A 16626-nucleotide genomic window follows, 5' to 3' on the forward strand; every position below is an offset into this window, starting at 1 on the left:
TATTGGAATTGATTAGAATGGGGAATATATTTGGGTAGGCAGTTAAAATTTTACTTCCATAATTTCACCCAATAGTTGTCCAGGCGCCATGTGAACTTGCTAGGGTCCCCAATAAACACAACTCCGCCCGTTGGCCAGTTCTCGTGTAAACACCTCTGCAGTAGCCAAAGAGCATCCGATGGCTGTGGGTTACCCTGGTGGGCTGCAATTTCTCGGTTGACTAATTCAAAGACACGAGTGATCTGCTCCGCCCTTCAAAAAGCTTTGCGCAGATTTTATTGACACTTTCTGGTGCATTGGTTTCTGTCATTCCGGCGGCCCCTCTGAGTTACTGCGCTATTGCACCGTTCCATGTCAGCCCGGTTTCCTTCTCCCACAATTTGACGAGCTGGCAACCCAGATAGTCTTGATCCTGGGTATGGAATAAGCGGCAAAGCGGAATGGTAGCAGAGGCGCCCGCGCCAAGAGTTCCCTCTTGTGTGCGACATGGAGTACATCGCCGCAAAACACGTGTTGAAAGGAAAGAAATGGGATATCGTATGTCTTTCAAGTTTGACTGCTTGGGTGTAAGTAAGTGCAGGCTGATTCGGCTTCGCTGGGGTTCCTGTGCTGGACACGATATGAAACATTGAAAATGCATGCACCGGAGTAGGATCCACGGATGTATCCTCAGGCATAACGACATGTGGGCATATTTTTGACGTGATTCTCAAGCAAGTGACATAACCGGAACACCCCAGGGACCGGGACCATATTACATGCTGTACATGTAAGTTACAACTTCATATCTCAACAGCAATGCGTCACAAGAATCTTAATATAGTCCTATACCTTTATTGAGTACCTAAGTATATTTAATTTTCAGATTACTAGATGCCGATTACTAATGCAATCCTACCCCGCCCTATTCTGTTTCAGGTCGTACAGAGAAATACGTGAAGGCTACGAAGCGTTAATAATAACAGCTAGAGATATTTGAAAATGGTGGCGCATCGGAAGGGAAAGTGATTTGGGAGTAACTCCCGATATTGTCCTGATATTATTTCAGAAGGAAGAATTGTTATCCAATTGGACCTGTGGCGCAGCGGTATGTTTCCACTTTACGAAAGGTCTCAGTTTTCAGATTACTAATAATTCCCACAGGTAGCGCGTGTGATTCCAGTCCACAAGGTCATCCGTTCAAATCGGGTCAGGTTCAATCTTTTTTTCTTCATATATTTTTGGTTCTCTTAAAAACCCCCTCATAAAGAAAACTATCTATCCAAGGAGAAAGATTAGTTACTAGTGAATTTAGCTAGAGGAAGCAAAATAGTGATAGAATAGCCCTATAAACCTACTAAAGCAAGAATCTGGTGTCATAATTAGAGACACTGGAACTAAATCACTAAGCCTAAAGAGTAGATGTGGTTGCAGAAGAGAAACTTAGAATATATGAATATCAGTATATAAATACTACAGAATATAGGCAAAAATATATATTAGGCTATTACTATTGATTTAGATACTTGAAAGAAAGAGCAATAGGAAAAAAAAAAAAAAAAAGATATGAACCTGACCCGATTTGAACGGATGACCTTGTGGACTGGAATCACACGCGCTACCTGTGGGAATTATTAGTAATCTGAAAACTGAGACCTTTCGTAAAGTGGAAACATACCGCTGCGCCACAGGTCCTTATTGACGGAAATATCCTCCGTTTCTGACTACAGAAATTTCCCAATTATTACCACTAAAGAGCTTGTACTCATTCAACAGCATTCCTCTCTCCCACTTGCTCCCACCCTCACACCCAGACTTCGGTCTTATACATTCACCAGCCCTGGCTAACCTTACTTCCGTCTAGTTGATTTAGGCTCTGGTCGTGGATCGTAATCGGGTGGCCCTAAACTAGCTTCCCTCGAAAGCCGATACAGATACAAGACGTGGGTTATGGGATTTCTACGATTCGAGAAACAATTGAAGAGTGTTGGCGATCGCACAAATTTTGAAATGTTTTGTGAACATTTGAAGAATCTCGTATTGACATTTAGAGTATTCCGTTGTTGTTATGATCCGAACTACAAACAAAAATGAAGCTCTCGCGATTGATAGCTATTTCCAGACAGTGCTCCACCTACTTTTTAAACACGAGCCGACAAGCAGAGTCCCCATTCCAAACGTAGAGCAGCACACCTGCAATGCCCACCCCTACGCATAGCTTGATTGGCGGCCTTCATGTCCAACTCGTATCCCCGTGTCCTGATCCGTCTTTACTGATTTTATCCCGTCAAGCAACCTAAGGATATCGTCTAGAGCCACATATCCGGTGCAACCAGTGTCATCCCTTCTCAAAATTAGCGGTGCACGGGCCAACCGGGGCCCTGCTGCGGGAGGCTGAGCCTCCCGCCCCTGCTGGACCCTGCCCCGACCGGACCCTCCACCCGCGAGGCGTCTCTATTGTACCACGAATAGAACTACCGCCCCGGGGGCTTTGCAGCTTTGTCCCAATTGGTATCGGAAAATCTTGAATGACGACTTTGGCTAGGACTGGAGGACTCGCTATGTCGGTCCCACCGATTGCTAAGGCCACGCTGCAGGCCGCGGTTATCAATGCCGGGTCTAATGTGCTGGCACAGGGTATCAAGGCTTATCGTGATGAAGTATGTGAATGCTGCCTCTTCCGCATCTGTCGAGAATGCAGGCTGCAAGTGACGAGTCTCTGATGGAAACCAGGTTCCCTTCGATCTAGACATCCAGGCCTTGATGCAATTCACCACCTGCGCCTTCATCGTGTCACCTGTGGGATATCTTTGGCTCGAGAAATTGGAGTCATGGTTTCCAGGCACAGTGCCGCCCGAAAAATCTTCGGAAAAGGCCAACAAAGGTGGTCGCTCAGTCACCAAACCCCAGAAACCGAGGCTGAACGTCACCAACACTGTCGCGAAAGTCCTCATTGATCAGACAATCGGCGCCACCTGGAACACTGTATTATTCATCATTACTATGGGTCTACTTCGGGGTCTGCAGTACAATACAATTCAAACCCAGATTCAGCAGGTATGTAATGTGGAGATCGCGTCGGGTGATGGCCCCCGGGGCTGTCTATTTATGAGTTCATGAGAGCCAACGGCGGTCATTGGGAAGCTTCTCAGATGCGAGATTTTCCTGGAAGAAATCCCGATCCATGAGATAAACCCCTTCATGTACATCAGAGCTGATTCTTGATGTCACACAGGATTTTTGGCCTATCATGATCGCCGGGTTCAAGTTGTGGCCCTTTGTGTCTGTTCTCAACTTCACAGTTATTCCCCCGAATCAGCGGCTGCTTGTTGGGAGCCTTTTTGGAGTTATTTGGGGTGTGTATTTGAGCCTTGTGTCGGAATGAATGGAAAGCTCTCGTGGGTACGGGTAGGATGGGAAATCGAGCGACTGGCTTTCCCTCCAACCCTAGCATCATACACAAATGCTAGAATAGAACATACGTTCGAGAGCCGGCCCCAGTAAAACCCGGATCGCAACGTGGCGTGGTGGGAGCTTACAAGTGGAGAAACCTCGTGGACTGGAAGTTTGTCTCAGTTAGTATAGCCGCTGCAGGTATGACATCTAGGCCCCCGCTTGTGCCTATCCGTCCATTCGCCCCATGGCACATGGATCATTGGGCTGACGAATGGAAAGTGGTCAGCCTGGAAGACAGTGATTACAGCGGGGCTATGCATATGGATGTCAAAATCTGCGGACTCCATTTGTCGAAGCATTTTGAATCACCTAAGAGCCTGAGTAGTCCTAGATTTTCCTCGAAACTATAACGAAATAATGATTACATCCAGCCTTGGAAGGTTAATTATGTAGAAAACGGGGCGGCGGCCCCTGCCCCGGGGTTACCCCGGCGCTGTAGAATGATCCACACCCTCTGGATGTCAGTCGATACAGTACACAAAATGCAGGGAACTGTTGGGGGCTAATTCTAACCTTGTTAACCAAAAAGGTTAGAGGATAACTTTCACACAATTTCATTATTTAGCTAAATCCCAACTGCAGGTGGCAGTGAGTGGATTCGGCCCCTTGGTGGCGACAGAACCTTCTCTCTTCTTTGGCGTATACTGTAGGGAATGAACCAATGAATGGTAATCGGGTTGCAGAAGCAATGCTTACGAAAACAATAATTGCAGCAAATGACAGTATGGTATCGATGCCCGTTGGTACTCGTCTGAGTCAGGATCGGAGGATGTGCACCCTGGGCATGTCATACGCCCGCTTCAAAGGATTCTATTTGACAGCAGCAGTGTGATAGGAACACTCGCGTAAGATGTGGATCCGAGTTAATTACAGTTGTTCTTTTATTTTCCTCGCGATGACACATTAGGCGTCCCTTTCGTGGAAGTGGCAAATGATGCTTTCTTACGGGGCTAAAAATGTAGGGGCCAAGAACGGGAATTCTCATGGTTTGAGAGAGTAAAATAGGTATATGAAACTCTGTAATTATTCTCAGAGAGCGAAGGCAAGTGCGCCCGACAGGAACAATGAAAAGGATCATTTGCGTCGTACTTGGTAAATCAATCAGCGCAAGCAGGGAGCTAGCAGCAAACCAGGGATTTCAGCTTTGGTGGTTCGAAGCGTAGCACAAGAGCAGAAAGAGCAGGCCTGGATATGCTCGGCATATTAAGGCGTCATGGCTCCCATTTGGCCCTATCTATTTTTATTTTACGGTTCCTCAGCGTTCATACCGTTCGTGTTGACGGCCAATTTATTCCCCGGACAGTAGTGGGTCTGCGAGCACGCGAATAGAATAGTCACCTGTGCCTTTCCAAGTACGAGCTTGAGCTTATGAAGTAGGTAAGTGGTTTGAGAAGGACGTTTGAAAGGCGAAAAGTCACCCTTGTGGGGCTTCAGGCCCTTTGCGATTGGGAATTTGAGTCCATAATCCGTTTTGGCCCCGGGGATCGCTGTTTAGCGCAGTACATTGTTAGACCCATCAGCCGAGACCAACTACCTAGTTCGGGGGCCTTAGGTGATATCAATGATCTATGAGATATGGGGCCGTATTGGTCGCCTCCAAAAAAGGTTGACTCGCTGATCTTCCTTTAAATGCCAGGTGTCTTTGTGATTCTCGGCTATACTTGGACTGCGCATCTTCAAGGAGTCCGACGAACTTGATCTTTGTTGAGCGACAATTAACTCCAATAAAGAGTGACGCGGTCTACAATTGGACCTCCCCGATTTGTCACAAAGTCCCTGATTGAATGTAAGTTTTTTCAAGGACATGTTGCCACATGAGCAATGGCAGAATGTGATCTCGCCAGACAAAGAAAAAGACTAATTGGGTAATAGACAAAGCCATAGCTTGACAATGCACGGGCGCTAGGCCTCGAAGATTTAACAGCATTTTACGATGATATCGCAATTCACCTTTCCGCTCCAACGAACCCATCGCACCCCGACGAGTTGGAATAAGAAAAGATCCAACCGGCCTCCCTCGCTCAACCTCGGAGAGAGCTTTGTGAAACAAAACAACAAAGAGAACCAGGTAGCGCAGGCGATGCGAGGCTCTCCGTCCGAGCACGGAGACAAAGAAGCAGAGACGGTTCCGGTGAAGATGAGAATAGAGATCTCAATGCTGGGATCCCGCTCCTTCAACCCCGAACATATCCAGACCACTGCAGAGCCCCCGGCAACAGAACTGAGATCAGACACCCTGGTGGAAGAACATATGGAAACAATACACGGCAAGAATCTCGAGGCACAGCCCAAGAGATCAACCTCCGTGCAAGACTCGCTGCGGACCTTCATTCAACTGGGCAGTGACGACTCCGACTCCGATCCCGACATCTTCTCAGTATCAGATAGTCGCCCCACTACTCGTTCTACCTCTGTGCTGGCCCAATATTTCCCCGAAGACTCATCCAATCTGCATGTCGCATCTCCGTCAAGCGCCGATGCGGCAGATCAAAAGATCAAGTCGCCCGACTATGCCATGTTACTTGAGAACGAAGCCCATGACCGGCTCAGTACATTCTACAAAAAGCCAGCTGTTGCCGAAGAGGGGAAGAAAATAGACGATAGTAGCCCAAGGAGCGGGAAAAGTCGGGTTTCTGACCCCAGCGATATCTTTGACGGCGCTTCATCTTGCTACAGCCAGCGCACCTCCCTCACCAGCGTCAGTGCCGATGGGGCCAACGAGCGGAGCCCATATAAATCAGCAGACGCATATTCCATCCGCAACCCTACTTCGGCGGGCGTGTTTGATGACGCAGCATCCGTCTACTCACCGGGGGCCCCGGCCTTCGCCTCACCTGTGGCTTCCCTACGGCAATCGAGACGAGCAGACAATGTGTGCCTCCCACGAACACAGACCCTGCCCCCGAGACTGGCGGAGGAATTGAAAAACAAGCCTTTGCCCCTCGAGCCGGTTCGGGAACCCAGTCCGCTGGCCATCCGCCGCTCCAGCCCATCATCGACTGAAATCTCTCCGCAAGACCCTTCACAGTACTCGTTAGTACCACAGCGACAGAACTCGCACCACCCGGTAGCCATGCGACGACAAAAATCCAGAGAGCTCTGCCGCGAGTGTGGAAGCCATTGCGAGAGCCGGTTCCGGCGTAGACATGACTATGAGCAACAAATGCGTCGCGGCCCGACGTTGTCGCAGGCCGCAGAAGAGTTGGAACGCGCCCTGGCCGAGTTGGCGAAAGGTTCAAAGAAAAAACAACGTACCGTGCTCATTCTGGATGGACCTCTTCAGGTCAGTCGACATGGTGGTGACCTGGTAGCAACGCGCCCAGCTCCTCGACCCCCGCCAATAACGCCTCATTCCCAGTCGCATCGCGATGGATCGTTGGAGACAAGGCGATCGGCCAAGGACAAAACTGGTCCGTCTGGTAAATCGCATCGAGCAGAAAACACGAGTAAGGAGTACCGACCAAACAATCTTCAGCCTAATAGTGAGGTCTCCACTGAAAAAGAGGTCGCCAAGGCGATCAGGCTGAAGGATTCTTCAACAAAGAAGAGCATAAAGACCCCCAAAGCGGAAAAACAGGTTAGAGTCCACTCAACGCAGAGCTTCAAAAAGACGGAAAAGTCGAAGCTGAAGAAGTCGTTCACATTATCGATGCTGTCGTTTACTCTCAGGAACCTCAACGGGCGGCAGGATCAGGGACGAGGTCGGCGGCTCGGCTCGCGGTCGGGGCCCTCCAGGGACCCACCGGACAATGGTGAGTACCTCTCGCATCGCTTGGCCCCCGACTCGAATTTGGCCCCAGCCAAGAGAGACCTCCTCTTACAACTTCCACGCCTCCAGACCCAGGACTTGGAAACAAATAAATTCGAGAGCCTGACTCAGGCTCAGGAAGTTCAAATGGGCAGGCTCACCTACCCCGCGGGGTTAGGCTCGGTCAACTCCGCATTCGATGCTGCACGGCACCCTCTGCTACGCGTTTTCCCCCCAGAAGACGAGAAGATTCTCGTCGCATACGCCAGGATGCGAAATAACTATGCTTTTGTCTCGACAGCCCGGGCCAGCAGCGTGTACATGGCGCCGGAGCAGATATACGAGCTCGACGCCACTCCGCCATCCCCGACGAGGCCCGGGTTCGTGAGGAAAAATAAGCGTGTCCCCACCAACGTTGACTTTCCGGTTGGCATGACCGAAAGTCTCATCGTGGCAATAATGGAGAGGATTGAGTCTCTCGACGACCTTTTCAATTTTGTGCTGGTCAACAAGCGCATCTACATGATTTTCAAAGCTCGCGAGCTTTATATGATCAAAAGCGCTCTATTTAAAATGTCGCCACCGGCTTGGGAACTGCGTGAAATGAGTCCACCATGGGAGACCGAGTGGATCCCCCTTCAAGACCCGGATTCTCGGGTTCCAGAATACACACCTACCACGTACTTGGATCGATACGCCTCAGATATTTATACTTTGGCCCGACTGAAGTCCATGATTCTCGTTCGCTGCTCCCCATTCTTGCGCCGTGACACAATAGATGGGCTGTCAGGCGTGGACCCCATTCGTCTCGAAGAAGTCGACGATGCATTTTGGCGTATCTGGACTTTCTGTCGCATCTTCGGCAGTGGAAAGGGTCGCGAGAATGACTTGGAGGGGCAGGTAGATTGGCTGAGGGGTGGCGCAAAGGCCAGGAATTATATGGGCGCGACTTCAACTATGACGGAACCTTTCGGAATGAATGATGTTCTCTTCGAACCGCCCGAGGGTTTCGCCCGTGGAAACTGCGGTGGACTGTCGCAGAAACAGATGTATGATATGACTGAGATTTGGACTTGTTTGACTGTGCTGTTGCAGCCTATGCATGGTAATTGTGCCGCCGCACGGGATGTTGGTATTTTTGATTGCATGGATATTGCGCAAGGGGATAGGATTTGTGAGGAGAGTACACTTGGTAAGTGATAACTGACCATCATTTTGGAAATCGGTCGCTAATTCATATCGACAGAGGAATGGACAGCCTACGTCCTTACATTGGGTCTCTCAGCAGTCGTAACCCTCAGCTCTCTTTGTCCTGCCGAGGCCACAGACGAGACCTTTGAAAAGGCGAAGTCCCTCGGCCTCACAAAGTGGGAGTTGACAGAAACCGAAGCCAGTCGGTCATCATTCCTGAAAGAGGCTGTTTCCCGTGCCTACGAAGCAAAGGAGCGCGCTCTCAGCACACAATCCAATAGCCCCCGCGATCTGACTTCGCGCGAACTAAACTTGGCAAATGCCGAGGCTGAGCGTGCACGCGAAGAGCGCAATCACGCATTCAAAGTCGAGCTTCGTACTCTCCGTCTACGCAACGCCCGGTCAAATGTTGAGCTAGGCACTTCATTCTCCAATGAACGTCCTATGTCGGAATTCAGCACCATCATTCGGAATCTCGATGGCAGTATCCGTCGTACATCCGTCTCAGTGCCTGAAGACGCACCCACAGTACCTCCAGTCCCACCTCTCATCTTCGAACGGTTGTCGACATCGACGACAAGCAGCCCTCCTCGCACACCGAAGTACACTCCTCCGCCAAGTAACAAATCCGACCCCTCAATCCCTATATTCCCTCGCAGTCCTCCCCATCCCACCCAGCTCCTAGCACCACCACTACTCCGACCGCAAGTCCAAGACCCAGTTGATCTCGCCATGAACAAAATGGTACACGAGCTCGGCTTCAACGAAAACGACGTCAAATGGGCTCTCAAAATCACAGACACGGGCGAAGGCATTGATATGGTCGCAGCCGAGCAACTCCTCAAGAAACAAAAAAAGAAACAGCTACACAACCCCTTTGCATCTCGTGGAAAGGATAGTCTCCTCCATTCCGTGATCAAGCGTCAAAAATCCCAAGACTTAAGCTGGCGCTGGGCCTAGAAAAGACAACCCTTGATATTTCTGCATCGACAGCGAGCCTTGATCAAACTGCATTCCTAGATTCCGCTTACTCCATTTCACCGTTGCTATATCCTTGTTACGGCGTCTGCTTGCCGACACTACAGACTCCATTCACTATCCTGTGCTATATACCCAGTCCCACATGTACAGACATTGTCGAAAGCCAACACCATGCGTCTGGTTTATATTCTGTTGAAATTTGATTTAGATTTCTGCTGTCTCATTGCATTTATTTTGGCTTTCCCTTCGACATTTTCCAGAGTGTCAGCAGCAGTGAAGTCTGCGTTGTCTACAATCATAGCGATCGTTTGCCGGAAAGGCCTGGTATTTTTATTGTTATGAATATTACTCATTCTTGAAACCTATCAAATACAAGAGACTCCAATGTCACTTTTCTCCAGTGAAAAGAACACCCTTGTAAGTGTGTAGTTCTCAAGCAAGGAAACAGGCATGGTCTCCAATCACTTGAGGACAAACGTCTTAAAACCGAGGATAAAAAAATCATTGATCGAATTCATGTCTATTAAGATGAATCAGTGTCTAGATAGGACTACTTGATATATCTTGCTGTTAGAGATAGCTGGAAACGCAATATGCTCTATGGTGAACTGAAGACAGAAGGGCGGAAGGGATAGGGATAAGTTCACTCTATGTTTTTACTTTGATGAAGGTGCCTAATAAATCTACTGTGGCTATATATAGGCCATCATTTTGACTTAAGATACTGTATAGTGATGGTAAGTGAGATCCTGTTAGGTTAATATGATGAATAATTTATCCTTTGTGTATGTTATGCTAGATATAGTCCGCTAGATGGGGTATATACATTAGCTATTCAAACTTACTTATTCACTACGTGTAGAAGGTTCAACTATAATGAATGAAGAGTAAATCCAGCATAGGGTAACCAGTGGGTCACTTACCTCTTGGGTCATCATTCTTTTCTTATCCAACTCGTGCCATATGAACGAATACACCAAAAAGAGACTACAAAAAAGTCATCATTCGAAGCACACACTGAACTAAATTGACTGCAGCCAAGGATCCGCTAGTAGTTCTTTCGTAGATGCTCGATTTTCCGGTTGCCACTGAAGCATCTTTCGCATAAAGCAGAGGAATAAGCTTTGTTGAGTATCTCGCAAATTGCTCTCCAGCTTCTCCAGGGATATAGAAGGAATTTTGGCAGTATCTATCCAATTTCCTGAGTTTCATTCATCAGTGGCGCCTACATCGTGAAAGGGATAAAATCTTACCGTTGCTATCGAAGAACTTCATCGCATACTCGCTATAACTTCATCGCATACTCGCTATATTGAAGCATTTCTTTTGGTGGCATGCCCATGATTGCTATCATCCCAGCGAGGTGGTGGCTATCTGAGATGTTCCTGTTTGAATCGCGGGCGTAGAAGAGACGCTTCTGCTCAAAAAGATCCCAGGCCTATAGAAATAATTATTTTTTGGCAGAAACAGGCTTAGAATGTGAGATATACATACAAGGGTCCCTACATTCCAAATATCAATCTTCTCATTCCATGGCATCCGCAATACAACCTCTGGAACCCGGTAGACTAAAGGTTGGACATCCTCCCACTGTTTCCCTAAACTCGAGGTAAATCGAGCCTCCCCGAAGTCCGACAAGATAGGACGACCATGCACCTTTGGGATCCCTAGGTCCCGAGAGGAATAGATCACCCGATCGCCAACAATTTTGCGATGGCTGGGGCTGGAGCTCTCTGCGTCCTCAAAATCGACGAGGATTGACTCGTCCTCCACACTGAGCATGACATTATTTTCTTGTATATCTAATATTAGGTCAGTAAGGGGTTCCAGAAATGTGCGGGATTTCATATAATTAGGAATATTATACCAGTATGAACGATCTTAGCTTCCGTGTGAAGAAAGTCGAGAGCAAGAAGTATGTGAATCAAAGTTGGTTTGAGTAAATCTTCCGGAAGCACCCTTTCCATGATCCGGTTGCGTAGCTCGCATAGACTCATAGCTAACGGAGGATGAACGAGGCACTGATAGGAGTAGTTATTATCAGCAGAACTTATTTGAAAGTCATCGATTGCGCGTCGCACGAGAATAGAGCCTGTATGGCTTGACTTGAGCTCTCTGAGATGTTTGTACACTTCTTTTTCTCTTCTTCCATGGCTAGAGTCATGCTCGTACATTTTCAATGTGACATACGTATGTTGCATATTACTTTTCAGCCATCAGTCCCAATGTCGATGGTACTAGGACTTACTGTAGGTCTCTGCAGAGCCACACTGTGGAATGACCCCCATAGCCAAGTTTTCCTACCACCTGGTATCTTGAGCGAAATACATCACCGATCTTCACTGAGTAAAAATGCTCTGGCGAGTAGCCTCGTAGAGTTTCCTCCTCGAGCTTGTTGTTTGGGTCGAGAAGAATACCCGCCTGAGAAAATTTCCTAGCTGGAGAAGGCGGTCGCCCCAAGACGGACTGTTTCAGTCGATGCGTAAGACGTTGCATCATCATTGGACCGAATTTTCCCAGGATTTGGGGTAGTAAACCAAAGGGAGGATAGTAGGTCACTTGGGCGACATGCGGTTGGATTTGGAGAGCGAAAGCAGTCACTTGGTTCAAGGGAAATGTGGGACCTACACGGACCTATTGTCGACAGCAAAGATGGAGTATAGTTTGTTTACCTTACCCGGCGCGCTGGGAAGATACTAGTTTGATTAGTCATTCACCCGACCCGGGACTTCTACAATGTCGTATATTTGCAATACGCGCAAGGGAGATGGGTAAGCTTATGCGGCCGACAGCAGGAGAGGCCGATTGGCCAGGAAGACAATGCGATCTCCCGGTATGTTCGAATTCCGAATAATTGGGATTTATTGCCGGGGAGTCCAGCACGGGTCTGGATATTGAGGCCTTGCAGTGGCTTGGCAGACGTATTCGAGTTGGATGAATCAAAAAGTTAGAAGTCCTCACCAGAGGAATACAGACTAGGGGGGTTTGTGAGAGGGAACATTAAACGTGAAAATCGAATTTTCTTAGATACAATTTCAAGTATGCTACATGTATCGAAAGGAACAAGATGCCTGGAATAGAATATTTTGCTAGTTTGAAAAGCCTACCTAAACATAAACACGCCCTTACAGGCCCGGCCGCGATTTCAGCGGGTGGCGGTCGTAAAGGGCAACTCCAGTAAGCCAAAACTGTCGGCCCGGGTAAGCTGACCTTTCCGATGTCCCTCGGACCCAAGTGGTCTTCTCAGCCGTCAAGTTCGCGCCACGTAGCAAAGCCCGGGCCGTTTCATGCGATAATAAATAGTAAGCGTGCACGCCTTTTCCAGGTCAATACTCTCAATCATTCCAACAGTTCTGATCATTGCCCAATATGACCACGAACACAATGAATGGAGCGAGCAATGCCTCTGAAAACTCATCTTCATCCGGTGTCAGAGGCCGCAGAAGGGTTCTGATTATTGGCGCCGGCAAGTGCTCAGTCGGTATTACGCACAACAATCCATCGTTAATATTGATAACGCAGGTTCGACGGGTCTCGCATTAGCTCAGGGTTTGAAGAAGGTAACAAATAATGAAACCGAATGAAAGATTGTTCAACTCACCGTAACCGTTCAGGCTGGAATACCGTTCCTGATTTTCGAGAAAGAAGAAGAAATCCCCGCCCGCGAGCGTAGCTGGAGCATGGGTTTGCACTGGGGCTTTGAACCCCTCCAGCATCTCATGCCCACCGAGATCCTGACTCAAATCAAACAAGCCCAAGTTGATCCCCATGTCCCAACCAAGGATAGTGACCGTCTTCCTCTTATCAACGGCGAGACCGGTGCTCTTATTACCGAAATCAAGTCCTCGAAGCTATACCGTGTACGCCGCGACAAATTCAGGGCACTGCTGTTGCAGGGCCTTGACGTGCAGTGGGGGAAGATTTTGTCTGATATTGTTTATTCTCCTGCTGGCGAACGAGTTACGGCGAAATTCACCGATGGCAGCGAGGTTATATGCAGTATGCTGATCGCCACCGACGGCGCGCATTCAATGACCCGCTCCCTGCTCGTTGGAGAAAAAGCAGCCCGAGTGACCCCAATTGATTTCGCCTCGACCATGTGCTTTACCCAGCACACGCGTGAGCACGCTCTTTTCCTCCGCGCTCAACCGCATCATCCGTTGTATCAAGTGGCAACTCATCCAAATGGCTACTGCGCCTGGCTAAGCCTGCTTGACGGGGATGACATCGATCATCCAGAGAACTGGGTATTTTTCCATTACATCTCATTCCCGGAGCTGCGCGACCATGTCAACATGCGCACCACGCGTGAGCACGCTGCACACCAGAAAGAGCTGGCCCGTCAATTTGTGGACCCCTGGCGCAGTGTTTTCGAATGGATGCCCGAAGATAGCAAGGTGTTGTATTCAAAGCTTCGCAACTGGGATCCAAGCCTACCGGAGCACAAGTGGGACAATCGTCAAGGCCGAGTCACATTGGCAGGCGATGCGGCCCATCCGATGACTTTCCAACGCGGACAGGGACTGAATCACGCTATGAAGGACGCTTACACCGCATGCAAGACAATCGAGTCTTTCTGGAACCATGGTGATTTTACTATTGAACAGCGTGCTGCCGCAATCCAGGCGTACGAGGAAGAGATGATCGCTCGGGCCGGTGAAGAAGTTCGCTTGAGCGAGGAAAATAGTGTGATGGTGCATAATTGGGCCAATCTTATGCAGAGTCCCGTGATCATCAAGGGTATGAAAGTTGAAAGTCAGGATGCATGATAAATATACTATTTATTTATTCAAAGATCTCACGATCGGAAAATCTCTGTCGCGAAGAATTTCGATGAAATAGCAAGTGTTATCTTGTTACCATGACAGCTTATTCACTGATTTTCGTACAGAAAGCAGACCTTAGTATTTTTTAGAGTGATATCTTATCAGGTTCAAGGGTTATCTTGGGGATCTAGCTACAATCTTGAGAAGATAATAGAATTAGAGAGAAACAGTAGTTCCGGAGCTATCTAGGCTTATAACTATTTGAAAGGTATAGTAGGTGAGATAGAGAAAAATAAATGCCCTAGGGTCCTATGTAGTAGGCTGCCTAATAGCGTATATTTAATCCTACTACCCTCCGGAGATTAATTGAGAATGAAGTAGATGGAATATAGGGGCTAGGAAGGCGGATGCAGGATACTAAAAAAGGGAGGTGTATATAGAAGACGGTAAGACTTACGGGATTTACGGGATTTGAGGGCGTTGGGTTTACCTATTTACATCCCGTACTTACTGTACTGGCCAATCTGAGGCTAGCTTTTCTTTATATAGGGTCTCGTCCTGCGGACATGGCGTTCAGGATTTCAGTTCTGCTTCAGTTTGGAGGAAGCGCATGTATAGCCTTGACACATCTACTTAGGCTCCATCAGGTTAAACTTTTGCTTTTGCCTTGACAGCTTCGAGGATATAAATTGGCGCCATAGGCAGATTACGACGGAGTAATTCCTCTACAAGAAAGTTCTTATTTAAACTAATGGCATCAGTCATCAGCCCAGAGAGATGGCGGACTTCGCAATCGTCGGAGAGACTGTTATCAAGGAGTTCTCGCAACTGTTGCTCGCCGTCAAGTTCTGGCAAGCGGTGGACAAAAGAGCGCATCTGTTTTGGTCGGAGGAGGGGTTTCGCTCCGGTTAGGAAGGCCTTTTTCACGGATATGATAGGCAGACATAGTCGAATACTTAGGCAAAACAAGTGAGAAGCAAGATCGATGATTCTTCGACAAGCGGAGAACGAGCCTCTTTGTTGGGATCCGCACACCGTCCTCCCCTCACCGCCTCCGCGCCCCGGATTTTGGTGCTCTATGACCGCCTCGCTAAAAATAGAATGCTGTGCTATTGAGCACCGTCCTAGATCTCACGGTAGAACATTGTCAGCAGTATATTTTGTATCCTCGTTGGACTTTGGAAGTTCAAAAGGTGTTGCCTAGAGGCCGCTTATATATATCCTTTCCGATGATCTGGCCCACCCGTCTGAGCCGCACTGCTTTAGGCTAGACCCAGTCCCTGCCTTGCGGCTCACCCACGGGTTATCTGTCCTTTATCATTTCAATACTTACTTTAGAAAGTCTTGTTACATGAGAACTTGCCATTCCCTTCTGAATTTCCCGTTCTTCCGAACGTGTATCGTATCGCCTTGGTTCTTGCCGCACCGTTTGTGGTTCCAAGCCGCCCACTTCACTTTTTGAGAACGATGTCTATCTCTGACCAGCCGGTCTCTGGGTAAGGCTACCATACATCAACTCGCAAAAATCTATACAATCTGACTCTTGAGATATCCAGACCCGATAATTTTACGCTTTTGAGTCCACCAGAGCCGAGATGCGCGGAAATCTTCCAAATAACTACGCCGGACAACTGGGCGATCGACAGTAACAATTTCTGTCTACCATTCAAAATGTTCACATCGGAACCCGACTTGTGCTTCCAGATTAAGCAGTGCAGCTCCTGGAACCAAAGCTCCGTCCTTACACGCTTCAACATCTGGCGTCCAGCGTATTTTGGTACCTCTCTTTCACAGCTAGGGCCAGAGCCTGTGAAGTTTAATCGCAAAAACGACCTCATCATCACGGAACATGAAGATGACACTGAAGTCATGAAGATGCGCGACACCGGTACTATCTCCTTCAGCACGGATGGCCTATTTGCCGGCATCGATGTCGACCCACCTGGCTTCTTAGCGTGCAGAGTGTGCAACTCCTTCCGAGGGGTCCTTTACTTACCCAACGGCGAGCGCTGGATGTGGAATGAATTTGACGGAGAGCACTATCAGTTTAAGCGCTACGACGATGCTCGAAATAAGGATGTGCCCCAGAAGACTCTCATGTGGCAGATCGGCCGCAACCGGGTACCTGGACAGGCTTCAGGCCTGCCGGCAGACTTGCCGTTCATTGTAGATCGCGATACGCGCATCTGTCGGATTAACGAATTTACGGAGTATGAACCGGTTCCGAGTAAAGTCCCCATTGCTGTTATGAATCGGGAATGGCTTGTCCTTTTTGATGGGACGGAGCCGAAGATGGCTGAGGTTCAAACTGAGGATAATCAGGCTTTGATTTTGATGTCAGGGCTTGCGATTGCACAGTACGAAGGGTGGCTAGTGAAATGATAGGGATCTCACTGAATCTAATATTTGACGAAAAGCTATCATTTTGTGAAACACATTTTCAAATAACGCACGTAAATTTGAAGTCCTCTTTTCTTGTTTGCCTGGTCTACATTAGCTCCTTTT

At 48.3% G+C, this 16626-nt stretch overlaps 5 protein-coding genes across 5 annotated transcripts; 4 read left to right on the forward strand and 1 right to left on the reverse strand.

The window, feature by feature from the left end:
* Positions 1-2540: 2540 nt before the first annotated feature.
* On the forward strand, positions 2541-3364 carry N7498_004747 (Mpv17/PMP22 family protein; the record flags this gene model as incomplete). The annotated part of the gene is made up of 3 exons (XM_058451809.1): positions 2541-2639; positions 2713-3036; positions 3215-3364. 3 exons carry the CDS (start codon positions 2541-2543, stop codon positions 3362-3364), a joined length of 573 nt encoding a protein of 190 aa, XP_058308347.1.
* Positions 3365-5368: 2004 nt separating this feature from the next.
* On the forward strand, positions 5369-9334 carry N7498_004748 (uncharacterized protein; the record flags this gene model as incomplete). The annotated part of the gene is made up of 2 exons (XM_058451810.1): positions 5369-8375; positions 8430-9334. 2 exons carry the CDS (start codon positions 5369-5371, stop codon positions 9332-9334), a joined length of 3912 nt encoding a protein of 1303 aa, XP_058308348.1.
* Positions 9335-10640: 1306 nt separating this feature from the next.
* Positions 10641-11857, reverse strand: N7498_004749 (protein kinase; the record flags this gene model as incomplete). The annotated part of the gene is made up of 4 exons (XM_058451811.1): positions 10641-10793; positions 10850-11157; positions 11223-11376; positions 11660-11857. 4 exons carry the CDS (start codon positions 11855-11857, stop codon positions 10641-10643), a joined length of 813 nt encoding a protein of 270 aa, XP_058308349.1.
* Positions 11858-12724: 867 nt separating this feature from the next.
* N7498_004750 (FAD-dependent oxidoreductase) lies at positions 12725-14124 on the forward strand (the record flags this gene model as incomplete). Its single annotated transcript, XM_058451812.1, has 3 exons — positions 12725-12836; positions 12878-12915; positions 12970-14124. 3 exons carry the CDS (start codon positions 12725-12727, stop codon positions 14122-14124), a joined length of 1305 nt encoding a protein of 434 aa, XP_058308350.1.
* Positions 14125-15792: 1668 nt separating this feature from the next.
* Positions 15793-16503, forward strand: N7498_004751 (uncharacterized protein; the record flags this gene model as incomplete). The annotated part of the gene is made up of 1 exon (XM_058451813.1): positions 15793-16503. One exon carries the CDS (start codon positions 15793-15795, stop codon positions 16501-16503), a length of 711 nt encoding a protein of 236 aa, XP_058308351.1.
* Positions 16504-16626: the final 123 nt, after the last annotated feature.

Source organism: Penicillium cinerascens (genome assembly GCF_028974065.1).
Source record: "Penicillium cinerascens strain IBT 15544 chromosome Unknown contig_5_segment0_segment0, whole genome shotgun sequence".
NCBI classification, from domain to species: domain Eukaryota; kingdom Fungi; phylum Ascomycota; class Eurotiomycetes; order Eurotiales; family Aspergillaceae; genus Penicillium; species Penicillium cinerascens.